Genomic DNA, 16,204 nt, shown 5'->3' on the forward strand with positions numbered 1-16,204 from the left:
GAAATGCACATGAACCTGACCTTTGAAGAGTTTGTAAGTAAACCATTTTTTAAAACTTACCAAACATGTAGTCGTCTTCTTATGCTGGGGTAAGAGGGAAACTTTAGAAGGGAACTTTTAAAGTGGACGTTTTAGAACTCACTTGGAGGGACATATTTTAAAGATCTAACAACCTGTATTTCCGTGCTTTACTTTGCTGCATATTTAGTGGCTTTAAACCTCTGCTGGTGTTTTCTCACTGTAGAGCACTCACCCCAAACTTGGATCTTGGCACATCCCCCACCCCTCTCTCTTTTGCACCAGCACAACTGTCATTAGCCTCAACTAAGGAAGGAAGATGTAATCCAGCAACGTCTGGAGGGTTCAACATCATTGCTCTTATTTCTTTGGAAAAAGTTCCTGTGCTTTAACAGCAGATAGTCATCTGACAGGCGCAGATTATCTCATTGTTGTTGACCATCTGCTTCTCCACAGATGTTAAAAAGTACAGGAAGCCTAGTAAACATCCAATCACCGTCCCCAACGACCATGCCTTCAAAGCCCATCAATCACTCACCCTCTGCGGCTTCCTCCATGTTGCTTCAGCAATCCTCACCACTTCCGATTTCGTCAGGTGATTGACATGCGCCCTGACGAATGAACAGACAACTGGGCGTTGCTTTGCCCGTCCTCTCACGAATGACATCAATCTTGTCCAATGAAAAGGCAGCTGGGGAACCACGTTGCCCACCTTTGTTCCGTCCAAGACTGAGTGACGTAAACTTTAACCAATAGAAAGTCACCAGGACTCTTCGGCTGCCTCCTGCCCTATGAGGCAGCACTCACCTTACCTATTGACTCTTCCTTCTCAGCCAATCATATTTCAGAGACCGCCTTCTCTCTCTCTCTCTCTCTCTCTCTCTCTCTCTCTCTCTCTCTCTCTCTCTCTCTCTTTAATTGAGAAAATCTCCACCTCCTTGTTGAAGAGGGAGGAACAGGGTTTGCCAATGAGAGATGGGAAAGGGTCACTGGCGTCACCACGCCGTACTGCCCGTGTGCCTTGAGCGCTATGCCGGGCGCTGAGCGAGGGAAGCGTCCAATCAGGAGAGCGGAAGATGGTGCCGTTCCCCCTTTCGTCGGGGGCGGGAGGAGCAAGAGGAGGAGTGACGCAGGTAGGAAACGGACGTGGAAGGAGGGGAGGGAGCCGAGCCGAGCTGCCAATGGGCGCGGTCGAGGTGGGCGCGCGCAGCGTGGATTGTTTATATCTCGCCTGTGGGAAGGAGGCCGGGGTGCGGCGCCTGCCGATGTGGAGAGGAGGGAGGCGCGCTCGCTCGCTCGCTTCTGAGGGGCCGGGGGAGGAGGAGGAGGAGGGGAAGCGGCTCTGTGGCTTGACGGCTGAGGTAGGCCATGGCGGGTGTTCGCGGCTGAGGAGAACGGGGCGTATGTGTATATGTATGGGGTAAGCCCAGCCTGCGGCCTACAGCTCGGTTGAGAAAGCACTTCTGAGGCCACTAGCGGACCGTTGGCCAGGTTCTGGCGGGACCCCTCCCAGTGGCTGCTGGGAGTTCTCGCAAAGGACGCTGGGTAAAGTTGGACACTGGTCTCATTGCCCCGCCCCCAACTTACGAGGGTGCTTGACCGAGAGACAGTGAGTCAGCGCAAGAATTATAGAATTGTACAGTTGGAGGCGGGGAGACCCTAAGGGTCATCTAGTCCAACCGAACTCTAAGTGGGGGCGCGATTTAGCTGAAGTAGAGTGGTGCCTTTTCTCCTGTAGTTTTTTAAGGTACCTCTGTACCTTCTTTGCTTAGAAGACTATTAGGAAGGGTGTGTGTGTGTGTTTGTGTGTGTGAAAGAGAGAGAGATTTGCCTGAAGGCCCAGTCGTGAGGTTTGGGGTTCTATACTGAAGACACTATCTCTGCACCCCATAATTTAAAACTTTTTAATTGTAACATAATGAATGAGCCAAAGGCCCAGTAGCAGGATATTACAATATGCAAACAAACAAACAAAATTCTAAAATGAAAAAGTAGTAACACACCCATATTTCCTCAGCTGGCGTGGATGGTAAATGTTGAGCATCTAAGTCAGAAGCATAAGAAATAAAATCCCATGGCATAAAAGTGTTCTGGGTCAGCAGCCCATAAATTGACCACTGGAGAAAACGAGAGACGTGAGATTTCTGTCAGCCTTGAAGGCATGGGGAAAAAACATAGAAACTCTTGAAAAAGCTTCCTTCTGAAATTGTATGTGTGCCTTTCCTCCCTCCGCCCCCCTTCTTTACATCACATAATTCTGTATGATTGAGATGGGGAACCTTTGGCCTTGCAGTTCGTGTTGGACTCCAGACTCCCATTAGCCCTAGCTAGTATAGTCAAAGAGATAGGGATCATGGGAGCTGGAGTCGATAACAATATCTGGAGGGCCACAGATCTCCCAGCCCTGCAGTAAGAGGATCCTTTTTGCCACACACCCATATAGGATGTCGGCCTTCAGAGGTGGCTGCAAGGTACTCCTTGTCTATCTGGTTGGTCCTTTCTGGCTAGTCTGTAGTGTGTTTTCCTTGGGTTGCTGTATTTATCTCTTATAAGTAATTCACTTTATTATGTGTACCATGTTCTGCCCATAGCCTTTTAAGAACAATTTTAATGAGATTAAGAATACAAAAAATGTACACATGAAAAAGCTAAACATTGCTCTAAAAAGCAGTGATCTAAAATAAAATGCACATACACAGTAGTTTGCTTGATTTTGTATTTTCTTAACTTGCATTTACCGGTCTATGTAAGCTACTTTGAGGCACCTTGGAAAGGTGCATAGAGATATTTTTTAGTGAATTTTTAAAAAATAAAAATACAGGTTGGTTAGGCCTTCGGTGAAAGGAACCAGAGTATGTGTACTTTGTAAATTTAAGATGTCAGTGGGCCATGTGCATTTTAGTCCAAAAAAAAAGAAAGAAAGAAAAAGAGAGAGATAATGTGAGACTGTACTTTGCCTTCTTAAGGGTTTATGTATGCTTGTGCCAGTTGCAGGTGGCAACTGCATTTAGAGAGATAATATGTACTTGTAATATGTTTAAGTACAGTGGTACCTCTGTCTACGAACTTAATCCGTTCTGGAAGTCTATTCTAAACTGAGGTGCGCTTCCCTAATGAGGCCTCCCGCCGCAGGTGCCCTTCCACCGTTCGGATTCCGTTCTTAGACCGAGGTAAAGTTCTCAAACTGGGCCACTATTTCTGTTTTTGCAGTGTTTGTAAATCAAATCATTCTTAAACAGGACTGTTCTTAAACCGAGGTACCACTGTAGTAGGTGGAAGGGGGCTTTGGGTTCCATATGGATGTAGGGGAGGAGAAGGAGAAGCTGTAGATAAGCAGGAGTTTTCTTGTGTATACGGGGAAAGGAAACTGTTGTGGGAGGGGTGAATGTAGGTACAGTTGCCCCAGTTTTGAGGAATGTGGATGGAAGGGGATGGGAAAGTCGTATTATGTGAGCAGCAGTTACCTTTGGGCATGGACAGTTTTTGAGGCTTGCTTCATATGCACATGTTTATTATTTAAACTATTGTTTATTGTTAAGCTTTACTTTAAATCTGTAAGGCACTGTTGTATAGCCTCTCATGGGGATCTGAAACACAGCAGCTGTGCCTCACAGGACGTGTCTGAATTAAGAGAGACCCCATATTGAATGCAGCAGCAGTTGTGTTTGCAGTGAGTGCATAGGTGTTCTCACTGCACATGCATCAAGTAGGACTCATAAATATACAGTGGTACCTTGAGATGCGAACGGGATCTGTTCCGGAACCCTGTTTGCATCCTGAATAGAATGTAAGACGCACGTGCACGGGTCGCGTTTTGCCACTTCCGTGCATGCGCGTGATGTCATTTTGAGTGTCTGCGCACGCGCGAGCGGCGAAACCCGGAAGTAACAGGTTTCGTTACTTCCGGGTTGCCGCAGAGGGCAACCTGAAAGCGCTCAACCCGAAGCACATTCAACCCAAGGTATGACTGTACGTGTATCTGGTATCCACAGTTTTGTTGGGGCTACCAGAAGCATGAATGTGGGTATTGGGTCAGGCACCTGCACTTTGTTTTGTACTTAAGAGCTTCCTGTGCCAAATATTAGCACATCTGAAGTGCATATAATTGTTGCATATAATGTGCTTCTGTTCTTGGAGAGCCTGATTTCACAATGGATTCATGGCAAATGGTGGGACTTGAACTAGGATAAAATCCCAACTCTATATGGACAACATAGTTCATTCTATCCTGTGGGGCTGGATTACTTGTGTGCTTTGGCTCACCTCTGTGATACTAGCATACTGTATTGAGGCAGTGCAGTACAGTTGCATATAAAGTTGGATTGGGATCAGAGAGACCTGCTTCAAATCCCTGCTTAGTTAAGGTCAGTGGCCTTCCAGGGTGCCTTTCATATGCCCCTCCTTTATGTGCTGAATTTAATTACTGACCGGGCACATAATTTAAATGTGATTTTCTACCTGTGTGTGTTAGAAAGTAAGTGATGCAAAGTCACTTCTGCTTTATGGGATGTCATTGCCATCTTTGAGTAGTGATGGCTCTCATTACATACTAAGTGACCTTTTCTTTCCACTTGATTGTTTAAGGCTGTGTTCATTTAATACTATTTATTAAAGAAGTAAAAGTTAGGATACTTTTATACAAAAGTATTTATATCTAAGAATAAAACTGATAATTATGAATCCATAATTGATAACTTTGTTCTGTGGTCACATTACATAGTGCTTACTGAGTCTTGTGGGTGCCTTAGGAGCCTAGCCTTTCCCTTAGCTTTCTGGGACTGTAAACTGTTGATAACCACTCCTCTGTTACATATGAGAGTCACTGGTTACAGCTATCTAGACTTCCTCTTTCAACCCTGGCATTTTCTAGCTAGTGTGGATTGTAACTCTGTATGCCTAAGCCAGTAGTTTTCAGTCAGTGTGCCATGGCACCCTGGGGTGCCTTGAATGATGATCAGGGGTGCCGCAGGCAACACTGTCCCTCTTTCCTTCCTTCCCTCCTTTCATGTCCTCTTGCCTCTCTGCCTCCCAAAGGCTTGTGTGGCTGTTTGTTGCAGCAGCCCTGGCTACAGGCTCCTCTGGAGCTGGCCAGGGAGTGCTGGTTGTCAGAAGCTGAGGCAGCCTCAAAAAGGGGCGAGGGGCTGCTGGCTCTGCAGGCAAGGGGTGACATAACTGGGCTTCTGAGACTTGGAGCGCGTTTCCCCATAGGGGAGCCACAGAAATAATGTAGTTGGTCAAGGGAGCCCTGGACGCAAAAAGGTTGAAAACCTCTGGCCTAGGCATATATTATATGAATGCATGTTTGCTTTTGAAGCAGTGTACTGCTTTCTAGCCCTAGTGGTTTTTGCACGGGAACACATTCCTTATGGCATCATTATAGGTTCACCCTACAGTGGAAGGAAGCAATCCTTTCTTTTTTAACAGTTAAAGTATGTTGTCTGCCATAGAGACTTTGCTTCAGTGCTCTTGATGTTTCCTAGCTGTGTCTTGGTGTGTTTTCAGTTTGTTTTCTGTTCATGCTCCTCTTTATCCCATACTTAGCTTGTTATAGCTGCTCCTTTGACTGTAAAGTTCACTTGGAGTAATCTTTTTCCTCACAAGGCAGCTCAGTTGTTGACCTGCTGAGCTGCCTGGAGTGGCTCATTTGATCACTGAGCCAGTGGCCTTAATCGCATTATGCCTATCCTAGTATTCTTTACATGATGCCTGGGTTGGGCAGTTCTGAAATAGAGGCCATTAGATCATGAATGCTTATCTTCTGGGACACCTTTCAGGACCTCTTCCTGCAAAGTCATTGCAAAACATTTGGATGGTAAGAGCCCTGCTGAATATCTAAAGTACCTGAATGACAACCTCTTTTCTTGCATACCCCCTTGGGAGCAAAGAATGGTGCTATTTCCCCCCTGCAATGGCAATAATAATAATAATAATAATAATAATAATAATAATAATAATAATAATTTGCTTTATATAGCTGCCCCATAGCAGAAGTATTCTAGGAAGCCAGTGTGGTGTAGTGGTTGGACTAGAACCTGGGAGGTCAGGGTTCAAACCCCCACTCAATCATAAAGCTCACAGGGTGACCTTGGGTCAGTCACAGCCTAACCCTTTTAACCTACCTCACAGGGTTGTTGTAGAGATTAACTGAGGGGGGTGAGCCATGTGCTCCTTGGAAAAAATGGTGGGCTATAAATGCAATAAATAAGATCTTCTGCTTTTCTTCTTAAGAAAGCTGGAGGGGCCAGCCAGATGGAGATGGGATTCTCCAACCTGGCATTCAGAGATCTCCCATGTGGTCACAACTAGACCTGTGCCAGTAGCAAATCATGCCTGGCACCTCGCTAATTTCTAACACTGCTTATCCACTGTGCTTGTCTTGGGTATTGTGCCTCAATAAAGCACTTAACTTATCAAGTCAGTGGTCCTTATTTCTGGTTTAGGCTTGGGGTGTAGCTTTGAACCCTGATTTTCATAAACTCCTGTAGTCTGGGGGTGAATAGTAGGGCAGGAAGGCTTTGGTCACATTTAAGCAAGTACTGTAAGTATTGCCTGTTGGCAGATGTTTCAAAACATTAAGTTTGTGGCCTGTAACTTCTCTGTATAGAATGATTGGAATTGGCTGCAGTGTAGCAAAAATGTATTTGGTTAAAACTCTCGATGTTTACATAAAGGAGGATAAGGGAGGTTCTTGCTGGTCTTTCCTGTTGGATCTCTCTTTTTTTTCAGTGAAATATTTCCCCTTGTACTGTACTGTATGCTCTTCTTGACTGCAGTGTCCACCCCATCTCCAAAGTAGTATACAGCACTGTATTGATTTATCCAGAGAGCTTAGGGAAACACATGGTCATTTGCCCCCCTCAGTAGATCAGACTTGAAAGCACGACTTGCTCAAGGTCATCTGAGGAGATTCCCAGTGAAGTGAGGATTTGGGCTTGGTTTTCAGTGATCTTAGTCTAATCGCTACATTGTACAATGCTTCCATTACGAAAGCTTGCAATTTAAAAAAGTAAACTTTAAAAACATAAAACAAATGCACTCAAGAAAGAGGCCAGGGTAGGGTGGGTGGGAATTGGGAAGAGAAGTGGAAAACTCTATGAAATGACATTTCAAAGACGGAACTCTGGGGGTGGGGGTGCGGGAGAGAGTACATACATGCCTGCTGTGATGGGTAAGTGAATCTGTCTAAGACTTAGAGTGCCTGATATGATATTATTCTCTTTCTGCCTTCCTCCTCTCTCCAGGCTCTCAAGCCTCCTTCCCTGTTCAGGCTCTTTTATAATACTTAGCTATTTGCTCTCAGATGGTCTGTCTTATGCATTTGTACAGAATTATTCCAACAGTTATTAATTCCAGGGTTGAAAAAATGGTTTTAAGGCATCACTAGCAGTTATCACAGCACAATAGATTACCTTTGTTTATGTTGACTTTCCCTAGCATTTTTGTTGTCGTTGCTACCATTCCCCTCCTCCCTGCAAAGAACTCGGGGTTGTGCATATGTTTCCTTGCAGCAGCCCTGCGAGAGGTTTAAGTCGGCAAGACAATGACTGCCCTAGAATCAGTAAGCTTTATGGATGAGTGGGGATTTGACCACAGATCTTCCCTGTATACTGCATATAGCTGCTTACTATCCCTTCTCTTCATTTACTTTGCCTCTCTTCATTAGATTATAAGCCTGCAGGCAGGGCCTGGACATCACTTAATACATGTTAAAGGCTATAAATAATAAACAATTTCTGTCTGAAAGAAGGATTGTTGTTCTTGTTATTGTGTGGTTAATAGTAAAGTAGGAAGGGTTGGCTTGAATAACATCTCTCCTTGCTTTCCAGATTACCTCTCCAAACACGCCATGGCACGCCGTATGCGCAACAGCAGAGCCTGGCACTATGTCCTGAGTGGGGTACGCCGTGATGCAGACTCAAGGACAGTAGCATTGCCCTCTGGATCCCTTAGCTGGTCATCTGATTCTGATGGGCAGGTATGATATTGTAGAACAGCCTTCTTAAGACCCAGTGCCATCTTGATAGTTGACTGTTTGTCTGAGTGGGAAAATAGACTGTTGGCATGTGTTTTGGATTTTTGACCAGGACTGTAATAGCTTTGCCCAGTAAGCTAAACTTTCATGAGCACTGAATCCATGAACCTAGCAGGGATCTTAAATTTATCTACATTCATGTTTTTTCTCAACTGGGTGAGAGAAATAAGTTGGCATTATTCCTTCCCCCACTCCCACTGGGATTGAATTAAACCAGCATGTGTGGTAAACCACATGAAAGTTTATTTTGTGCTAGATGGAGTCTATATACTTCATCAGTTGATGTTTTCAGAGTGTGGGTGCACCCAGAGCTTGGTTGCAGAGCGTATGCTCTTTTTGTTCACAATACTCGGATTCAGCTGTGAACTCCATTTGAGAGGTACTTGAATAGCAAAGCAGGGAAAGAAGAAGGCCTGAGCCCCCAGCTAGTTTAATAAATTTATTCATTGTGTTTATAAACAGGTGATGACCACTTTGAGCGCATGCAATTGATACGCGACCTCTGACATGTGGGTTGTTTTGGACTAGGAAGAGGGTAGAATGGGCATGAAGGGGTGGGGCGGGCTTCTGTGCGCTCTGCCGATGAGCAGGGGGCCCAGGAATGCAAGCCCTGTACCACCTTTCTACTAAGGCTTCCAAGGCGGTTTACAATTTTAAAGTACTAAGATGAAGGGGGGACGCAGGTGGCACTGTGGGTTAAAGCCTCAGCGCCTAGGACTTGCCGATTGAAAGGTCGGCGGTTCGAATCCCTGCGGCGGGGTGCGCTCCCGCTGCTCGGTCCCAGCGCCTGCCAACCTAGCAGTTCGAAAGCACCTCCGGGTGCAAGTAGATAAATAGGGACCGCTTACCAGCGGGAAGGTAAACGGCGTTTCCGTGTGCAGCTCTGGCTCGCCAGATGCAGCTTTGTCACGCTGGCCACGTGACCCGGAAGTGTCTCCGGACAGCGCTGGCCCCTGGCCTCTTAAGTGAGATGGGCGCACAACCCCAGAGTCTGTCAAGACTGGCCCGTACGGGCAGGGGTACCTTTACCTTTACCTTTACCTTTAAGATGAAGGGAGAAACATGTAAAATTGGGAGTGGGGGCAGTCTAACTGGACTAGGCTCTGATGTCGTCTATACCTGCCTGCCACACACTCCTCTTCCTCCTCAGAGGAGCAGGCTGATGTCTGAAAATCAAGGTTTGGAATTGCACTGCTGTAGGGTAAGGCTGAACCACTAAGAGGGACTACTGACTGTTTTGTAACCAAAATAAACTGAGAAGTTAGTTAAAAGCACAAGACTCAGTGCAAAGAGTGTAGGTTAAGGAAGTAACAGTGCAATCCTATACATGTCTATTCAGAAGTCCCATTAAATTTAGTGCAACTTAGTCCCATATAAGTGGGGATGGGGATTGCAGCCTAAAGCAATAAAACACCATCCCTACCTCATTTTATGCTATGGCATCCTCCTACACTCTCCAGCCAGTCTTCTTAAGAGCTGAACTTTCCTCACTACAGCAGTGTATGGTTTCCAATAGTCACTAGTATCAATGGGTCTCTTTTGTCAATTCCGCAGAGGAAGAATGTATAAGAGCTAAAGGAAGGTGGAGTGAGAGAGACAACAGAAAAGCCTGCAGTTCTTCCTACTCTGGGGGTTTTTATATAGATAAGCAGGTATCATATCAGCCTCTCTTGCCATATTATTGTGGCTGCTGCTTCTGCTTTGCTGTCAAATGATGGCTCTCTCAACCTCTTATCAGTTGAGAGGGTGCAGCTTCAATAGAGGCTATGCAGAGCCGTGCTCTTCCACTTCAGTCACCCTTTAGAAATTCTTTTCAGTAATCTTTAAAGTCTGGCAAGGGTTCATTTATACCAGTGAAAGTGGACAGCATTGACTTCAGAGACTATATGTAAAAATAAAAAGAACTTAGCTTAAAAATAGCATTTCTGTTGAGAGGAGAAATCCATGGGAATGGAAAATGACATGGGTTGGTTCTGAGCATTTTTTTTTTGGAAAGAGCATTCTAATAGTTTGTTTTTCTTTCTTCTGGGCAGCACAGCGACTCTGATTCAGAGCCAGAATTTCCTTCTCTTTTGCCTTCCATACCCACAGCAATCCCTGTAACTGGAGAGTCGTACTGTAACTGTGAAAACCAGAATGAAGCTCCTTTCTGCTCTAATGTGCACGCCATTCACCGGATCAAAGACTGTCAGTGTGGAGAGGAGGATGAATGTAAGGAAGCGTTTTTAAAATCTCATACGAGTTAGGGATGTGTTGGAATGTGACATAGATGTGCAGGGGGAAAATAGTGAATGGATCTATGACTCCCATTGGCCATGCTGGTTGGGCCTGATGGGAGTTTGACTTCAGCAACATCTGGAAGGTCATAAGTTCCTCAACCCTGCTCCATTTCAGATCTTTCTCCACAGGGCCTTTGGAGAACTTAAAATATCAGTTAAGAAGAGAAGGCAGAAATCTTTTCACATGCCCAGAACCCCTCTCTCTGACATGCTAGTTTTCTGTGTGGAGAGATTTCTTGAAATCGATTACTTTGTTCCATACTATACCACTTTCAAAGGCAACAAATCATGGAAGAAGATCTTAAATAACTTAAATACAGGGGCATTAGGTCCTGAGAGTGTTTACATGCAGCCCAAATTGGTACAGTCCAGACACAGGTTTACTACTTCATTTCTCTTCATTTATAATAGCTCTTCATTTGCGCTGAAGTGCAGTTTGAGTTGGGTGGCTGAGATCCAGTATCATATGTGTTTTTGAAAGATACCATCTCCCCTGCTGTCATTTAGATTTTGACTGGGTATGGGATGACCTGAACAAATCCACTGCAACATTGCTGACCTGTGATGACCGTAAGGTGAACTTCCACATGGACTACAGCTGTGGCACTGCTGCAGTCCGGGGAAACAAGGAGCTAGCAGAAGGGCAACACTTCTGGGAAATCAAGATGACCTCACCCGTCTATGGCACAGACATGGTACATTGAATGATGATGTTTAGGTGCTGCAGGGGGCAGCTAAACAAAACAGGATGATTCATTGATAGCAGTACACTAAGTGTATTCTTTTAAAATATTTTTCTCCTGCTTTTGCAGCTGAAAGCAGCAAGCAGCCAACATTAAGTGTAGCTTGAATTAATAAATGGCACATCAGTAAAACACATCAGAAAACAGGCCAGAAGCATGTAAAGCATGAGTCAGGCTATGGGGCTGGTGGATTAAAAAGATTTTCAAATGGCATCAAAACACGGCCAATGTAGGAGCCAAGCAGCTGTCCTAGGAGTTCTTGGGTACAATGCCCAAGAATGCCATTTATGAAAACTGGCATCTTGTATGGTGAAATCCAGTGGGGACACCATGATCTGCATAATCTTAGTAACCTTAGGCCACTGCATCTGTGTACAGCTGTGTCTTTAGCCCTCAAATATGGTGCTTTCATATCATTGCTTGCTTCACTATGAGGCTGGAGGGTTCCATGCACTCCCAGAATGCTTGCTTTGGGGTGCTGGAAAGGAGCCATAGCTCAGTATTTACATGCTAGAGGCCCAAAATTGAATCTCTGCTACCATCTTCAGCTAAAATGATAAGGTAGCGGGTGAGGGGGAACCCTTGACCTCAGATCCTAGAAAGCTGCTGTAAAAGTACATAGTATGTGAGTAGATTAGGTATGGGGAACCTCTGGCTCTCTAGATGTTGCTGAACTACAACCCCCATAATCTTTGGCCATTGGCCATGCTTGCTGGGGTTGATGGGAGTTGGAGTTCAACAATATCTAGAAGGCCAGAGGTTCCCTAATTTTGGGCTAGATGAACAAGTAGTCTGACCTGATAGAACTCATATTATTTTACGTGAACCAGCCCTAAGATGACTTTCTTATTCATATCCATTGGAATAAACCGTTCCATCTTAAGACCTAAGATTTCCTTAGTAATGTCTTGGCCTTTGCTGCAGGCATATGTGCAACATTAGAGACTGAAATGTTTCGGGGTGGTACCGTATTTTCTATTAGAGTTGTAGGTTTGTCAAATTGCTTAAATCCAATTATCTGTCATAGGTCTACACAACCAATAAAGTGCTATGCAATAAATTGGATGATACTGTGCTGTGACACACATTATGTGAAATAAAATCATGCAGGTCAGCACAGCATGTCAGATTGATGTACTGCTGAGGTTGGTCTGCAAGAGTTGAGTATAGCAGAGCTCAAACCATGGGCCAGAAACCAGAATGCAGGAGAGGGTAATTATGTAATATGTATATGTGAACTGTCCAGATGCATTAACGAGGTTGAATTTTCTTAAATGATATTAAAAATGTATAGTGCTAGACAACTGAACAGTAAATAGTTCAGTTCTATCAACATATTCTTTATCTAAACTAGAGGGAATACATGTTGGTTTAGAAAGTAGGGAGTATGAATGATTTCCCCCACCCAAAGTGATTGTTGAACCTGAAATGTTCTCTGTAGTAGTGGAGCAGAATCAGTGGCTCTGAAGTGGCACCTGGCAAATGCTCAGGTGATTGCTTAGGTGGCTCCATGATTTATGTAGTGTGTGTCTTTTTGTCTGTGTGCCTGCCCTCCTCTCCACTCCTAATTTTCTGTCTACATCTAGATGGTGGGAATTGGGACATCAGATGTGAACCTGGACAAGTACCGCCACACGTTTTGTAGCTTGCTGGGCAAAGATGAAGATAGCTGGGGCCTCTCATATACAGGTAATGGCAGCATAGAAAATAATCCATGGGATGAAGGAGAAATGTGAAGGTTTGCCAGTAATTGGAGGTGGCTCAGTGGCTCACAGAGTGATTGAGCCATCAGAGATCATTGCTTAAAGTTGTGCTCCTTTAGATGTGATTGGACTCCAAACTCCCATCATCGCCAGCCCCAGACAGCATGGTCAATGTTCACGGGTGATGTGAATTCTAGTCTTAACATCATCTGGAGGGCTACAGCTTAGTTAGCCCTGACTGAAATGTTGAGAACATGACTGCATAAATTCTCCGTTACAAAGGAAGTGAGAGACCATGATTGACTAAAGGAGTTGGACAAGTCATGCTGAGCAAAGGGGTTATATAGTTCATATATTTGTAACTGTAAACAAAAAGTGAAATGACTGGCTTCTGAAGGGGGGAGGTATTTCTGTATTTGAAGCCTAATGCCAGCAGGCAGGTGTGCAGCTGGCATGCCAGCATATAGGAATGGACTAGTGCATGTGGCAGGTGCATTTTAATGGGCTGCATGTGCATGGGAAGCCTGCACAGGTAAGGGCTTTTTCTTGTGGCTCACACCTTGTATAAATTGGCCTTGGAGTACAGGCTAGAGAGCCAAAATACAGACTAGCTTCTGGAAGTTCAGAGTTTGTATTAACATCTTATTCTCTGCATCCCTATTTTATAGGTTATCAGAGAACTTGCACATGCATGCGTAATTAAAATGGCACCTTCAAACTTGCAAGTGTTGGTTTACTACTTACGTGTTTTGGACTGCTGCATGTGTGAAATTACTTGCTACTATAAACAAAATGGCTTGGGCCAAAGTTTGGCTAGTGAAAAAGCCAAGTATTCAGCTGGTGGTTAAAAAGTTAGTATCAGTATTTTAAAAGTACATCAGAGCAGGTCCCTGTACTGAGAAGATTGCAATCTGAAACATGGCACTGAGGTGTCAACAAAGGTAGGAAACAGGGGTGAGGGTGAACTTGGGTGTGTACTTTCCTTTGGTTACAGTAGCGGACGATGCCAAAGGCTTCATGGAATTAGTGGTGACATCACACAGGTGTTCTGGGAGGCAGTTCTAGGCATGAGGGCCATCAAGGGAAGATTTTATTTGTTTGAAGGAGCACAGCCCATTTTGTTCTTGCACCCAGCTGTTTTGGCAACAAGTTTTTGTGAGGACTTGAATTAATGGATCAAGACAGACAGATTCACTGATTTTCTGACAAGCAGTTGGAGGCTTGCCCATGTATAACTGATAAAGAACTAGGAAATAACTGTCTTAAGAAAAAGTTGGAATACACAGGATGAGTCTACAGTGTATGTTGTGTAATTGTGGCTGCCAATTGCCCTCTAGGACTCCTCCACCACAAGGGAGACAGAACCAACTTCTCGACGAGGTTTGGCCAAGGCTCCATTATTGGAGTGCACCTGGACACCTGGCATGGGACTCTGACCTTTTTCAAAAACAGGAAATGCATAGGTAAGAACAAGAGATCCAGAACAGGTTTAAGCTGACCAAATGTTGGCACAGCTGAAAGGTGTAGTTCAGTTTTGAGATGAGGGGGAATGTTGGAAGAAGATGCAACTAAGCAGGAGGGAGCTATTGCTAGATACGGGGCAGGATCACTGAAGTGTGAGATCTAAAGTTTAAACTTTAAGGGACTGCCTCTCAAAAGATCAGCATGCTGTGTGTCCCTGCTACACTCAAATTACAATTTTCTCATGTGTAAAGATGTCAGAGGGCCTAGTTGTTAGTGTGGCCTGAGCATCCCAAGCTTTTGACTATTGAAAGGCTGTTTGGAACTACAGTAAAATGTAGCATAAACCAGTAGTATATGCATGTAAGCCAGCTTTGGCCTTCACATCAGCGTAACTACGACAAGTGTATGGCATCATGTAGCAGCATGACTGGTGCCTGGACGGTTTTCTTGATCGTGCACAGAGACAAAGAGCATAGAATCACACGTCACTGCTGTTTTCATTGACGCTGAAGTCCCAAAGTGAAGTTTTCTCTGTAAGACTATCAAGGGATGGAGTGTCCTGCTCCCCAAATCCTTACAGTGCCCTAGCCAATGGCTGAGAGATTATAGCTTGTTGTGTGCCTTCCCCCCCCCCCCATCTCTGTGACCATGTGTTGATCTCAGGCCTCCCTTTTGGTATTTCCATCCAGGAGTAGCTGCCACCCAACTTCAGAACAAGAGATTCTACCCCATGGTATGCTCAACGGCCGCTAAGAGCAGCATGAAAGTAATCCGCTCTTGCGGCAGCCACACCTCCCTGCAGTACCTCTGCTGTTTCCGTCTCCGCCAGCTGCTTCCTGACTATGTGGATACACTAGATGTGCTGCCCCTTCCCCCTGGACTGAAGCAAATTCTGCACAACAAACTGGGCTGGGTGCTGAGCATGAACTGTGGCTCGATTCAGCCACCCTCCCCCACCTCAGGAAATGATTCAGATAGCTCTTGCAGTTCAGATGCTGAGGAATGCCAGCGAAAGAGATGCAGGAGGACATGAAACTTCCTTTGAAGGCCATGTCTTGAAGGATGAGGGTTTTCCCTCAGTGTCTTTATAAGGGTGGTTGAAGCTGGCTCCTCAATGAGGGCAAAGATTTCCCCACTTTCTAGTGAAATCTTGGAACTCAACAAGTGTTTCTCCTGCTTTGGAAGAGACCTACCTTCAGGAGGCAAGCCATTCCTGTAGTTTGATTGCCCCAGTTTGCCTCCTGCTCATCAACTACAGTTGCCAAGTTTTCTGGAAGAGTCTCTGAACCTTGAGACATTCAGCAGCCAAACAGGACAAGGAACACTTTCCTCCCAACAACCAAATGAATGAGACTCAATTTATGATGAAAACAGAGAAGCCAATGTACTGTGTTGGTTGGCCACTTGCAAGTAATGCCTCTGGGACACAGAAACAGCAATCTTTATCAATATAAAAAGGGCTCTTAATCTCGTGTGTGTTTTTCAGTGCTTTGGCACAGACAGCTCTGGCGCAAAATTAACTTGCTAGACTGTCTCTGTAAGTGAACTCATGTGAGCCTTGCAGCTTTAATTGCTTTGCATGTCTACCCGCTGCTTCTCTTGTACTGAACTATATGAAAACATAATTAAAATACAAGCTGCATTGACTTACAAGGGTTGAACACGGGCGTAAGTGACTAATGGTTTTGTTTCTAGTACTGCTGTGTGGGACTTTGCTTCTCAAGGTTCCTTCATGACATGGCTCAGCCAATACCAAACCAATGTTTGGCATCAAGTGCATGGCCTGCACACTCAGATCTCCATCTTTTTCACAAATAGTTTGCCGTTGCCTTTGAACTGGGCACATCATGTTTTTATTTTGGGATGCTTGTGTCCCACCTTTTAAATAAATTCACAGGGTGGCCTATGATTGTACCAAATCAAACATGAGATTAAAAAGCATGTTGAAAACACTGAAAGCAGGAT

The 16,204-nt window shown here is 44.8% G+C and overlaps 2 protein-coding genes across 8 annotated transcripts in view; one reads left to right on the forward strand and one right to left on the reverse strand.

Moving 5' to 3' along the window:
* Window positions 1-864, reverse strand: part of NUBP2 (NUBP iron-sulfur cluster assembly factor 2, cytosolic) — a 17,130-nt gene extending 16,266 nt beyond the window's left edge. Inside the window, exon 1 of one of the 2 annotated variants that reach the window (XM_083711826.1) lies at window positions 557-864. In XM_083711826.1, coding sequence (XP_083567952.1) covers window positions 557-575 — 19 coding nt within the window. In that variant the 5' untranslated portion in view covers window positions 576-864. Of the gene's footprint in view, window positions 1-60 lie in introns of both variants that reach the window. The other variant, XM_083711827.1, reaches the window with a different exon arrangement.
* Window positions 1-15,900, forward strand: part of SPSB3 (splA/ryanodine receptor domain and SOCS box containing 3) — a 19,674-nt gene extending 3,774 nt beyond the window's left edge. Inside the window, exons 1-7 of one of the 6 annotated variants that reach the window (XM_083711692.1) lie at window positions 940-1,151; window positions 7,845-7,993; window positions 10,084-10,261; window positions 10,837-11,024; window positions 12,659-12,761; window positions 14,113-14,238; window positions 14,929-15,900. In XM_083711692.1, the coding sequence (XP_083567818.1) occupies window positions 1,049-1,151; window positions 7,845-7,993; window positions 10,084-10,261; window positions 10,837-11,024; window positions 12,659-12,761; window positions 14,113-14,238; window positions 14,929-15,272 (1,191 nt within the window). In that variant the 5' untranslated portion in view covers window positions 940-1,048 and the 3' untranslated portion in view covers window positions 15,273-15,900. Of the gene's footprint in view, window positions 1-939; window positions 1,426-4,001; window positions 4,383-7,844; window positions 7,994-10,083; window positions 10,262-10,836; window positions 11,025-12,658; window positions 12,762-14,112; window positions 14,239-14,928 lie in introns of those variants that run through there. The other 5 variants (XM_083711689.1, XM_083711693.1, XM_083711690.1 and 2 more) reach the window with 5 other exon arrangements.
* Window positions 15,901-16,204: the final 304 nt, after the last annotated feature.

Source organism: Podarcis gaigeae (assembly GCF_964106915.1).
Source record: "Podarcis gaigeae genome assembly, chromosome: 14".
NCBI lineage: Eukaryota > Metazoa > Chordata > Lepidosauria > Squamata > Lacertidae > Podarcis > Podarcis gaigeae.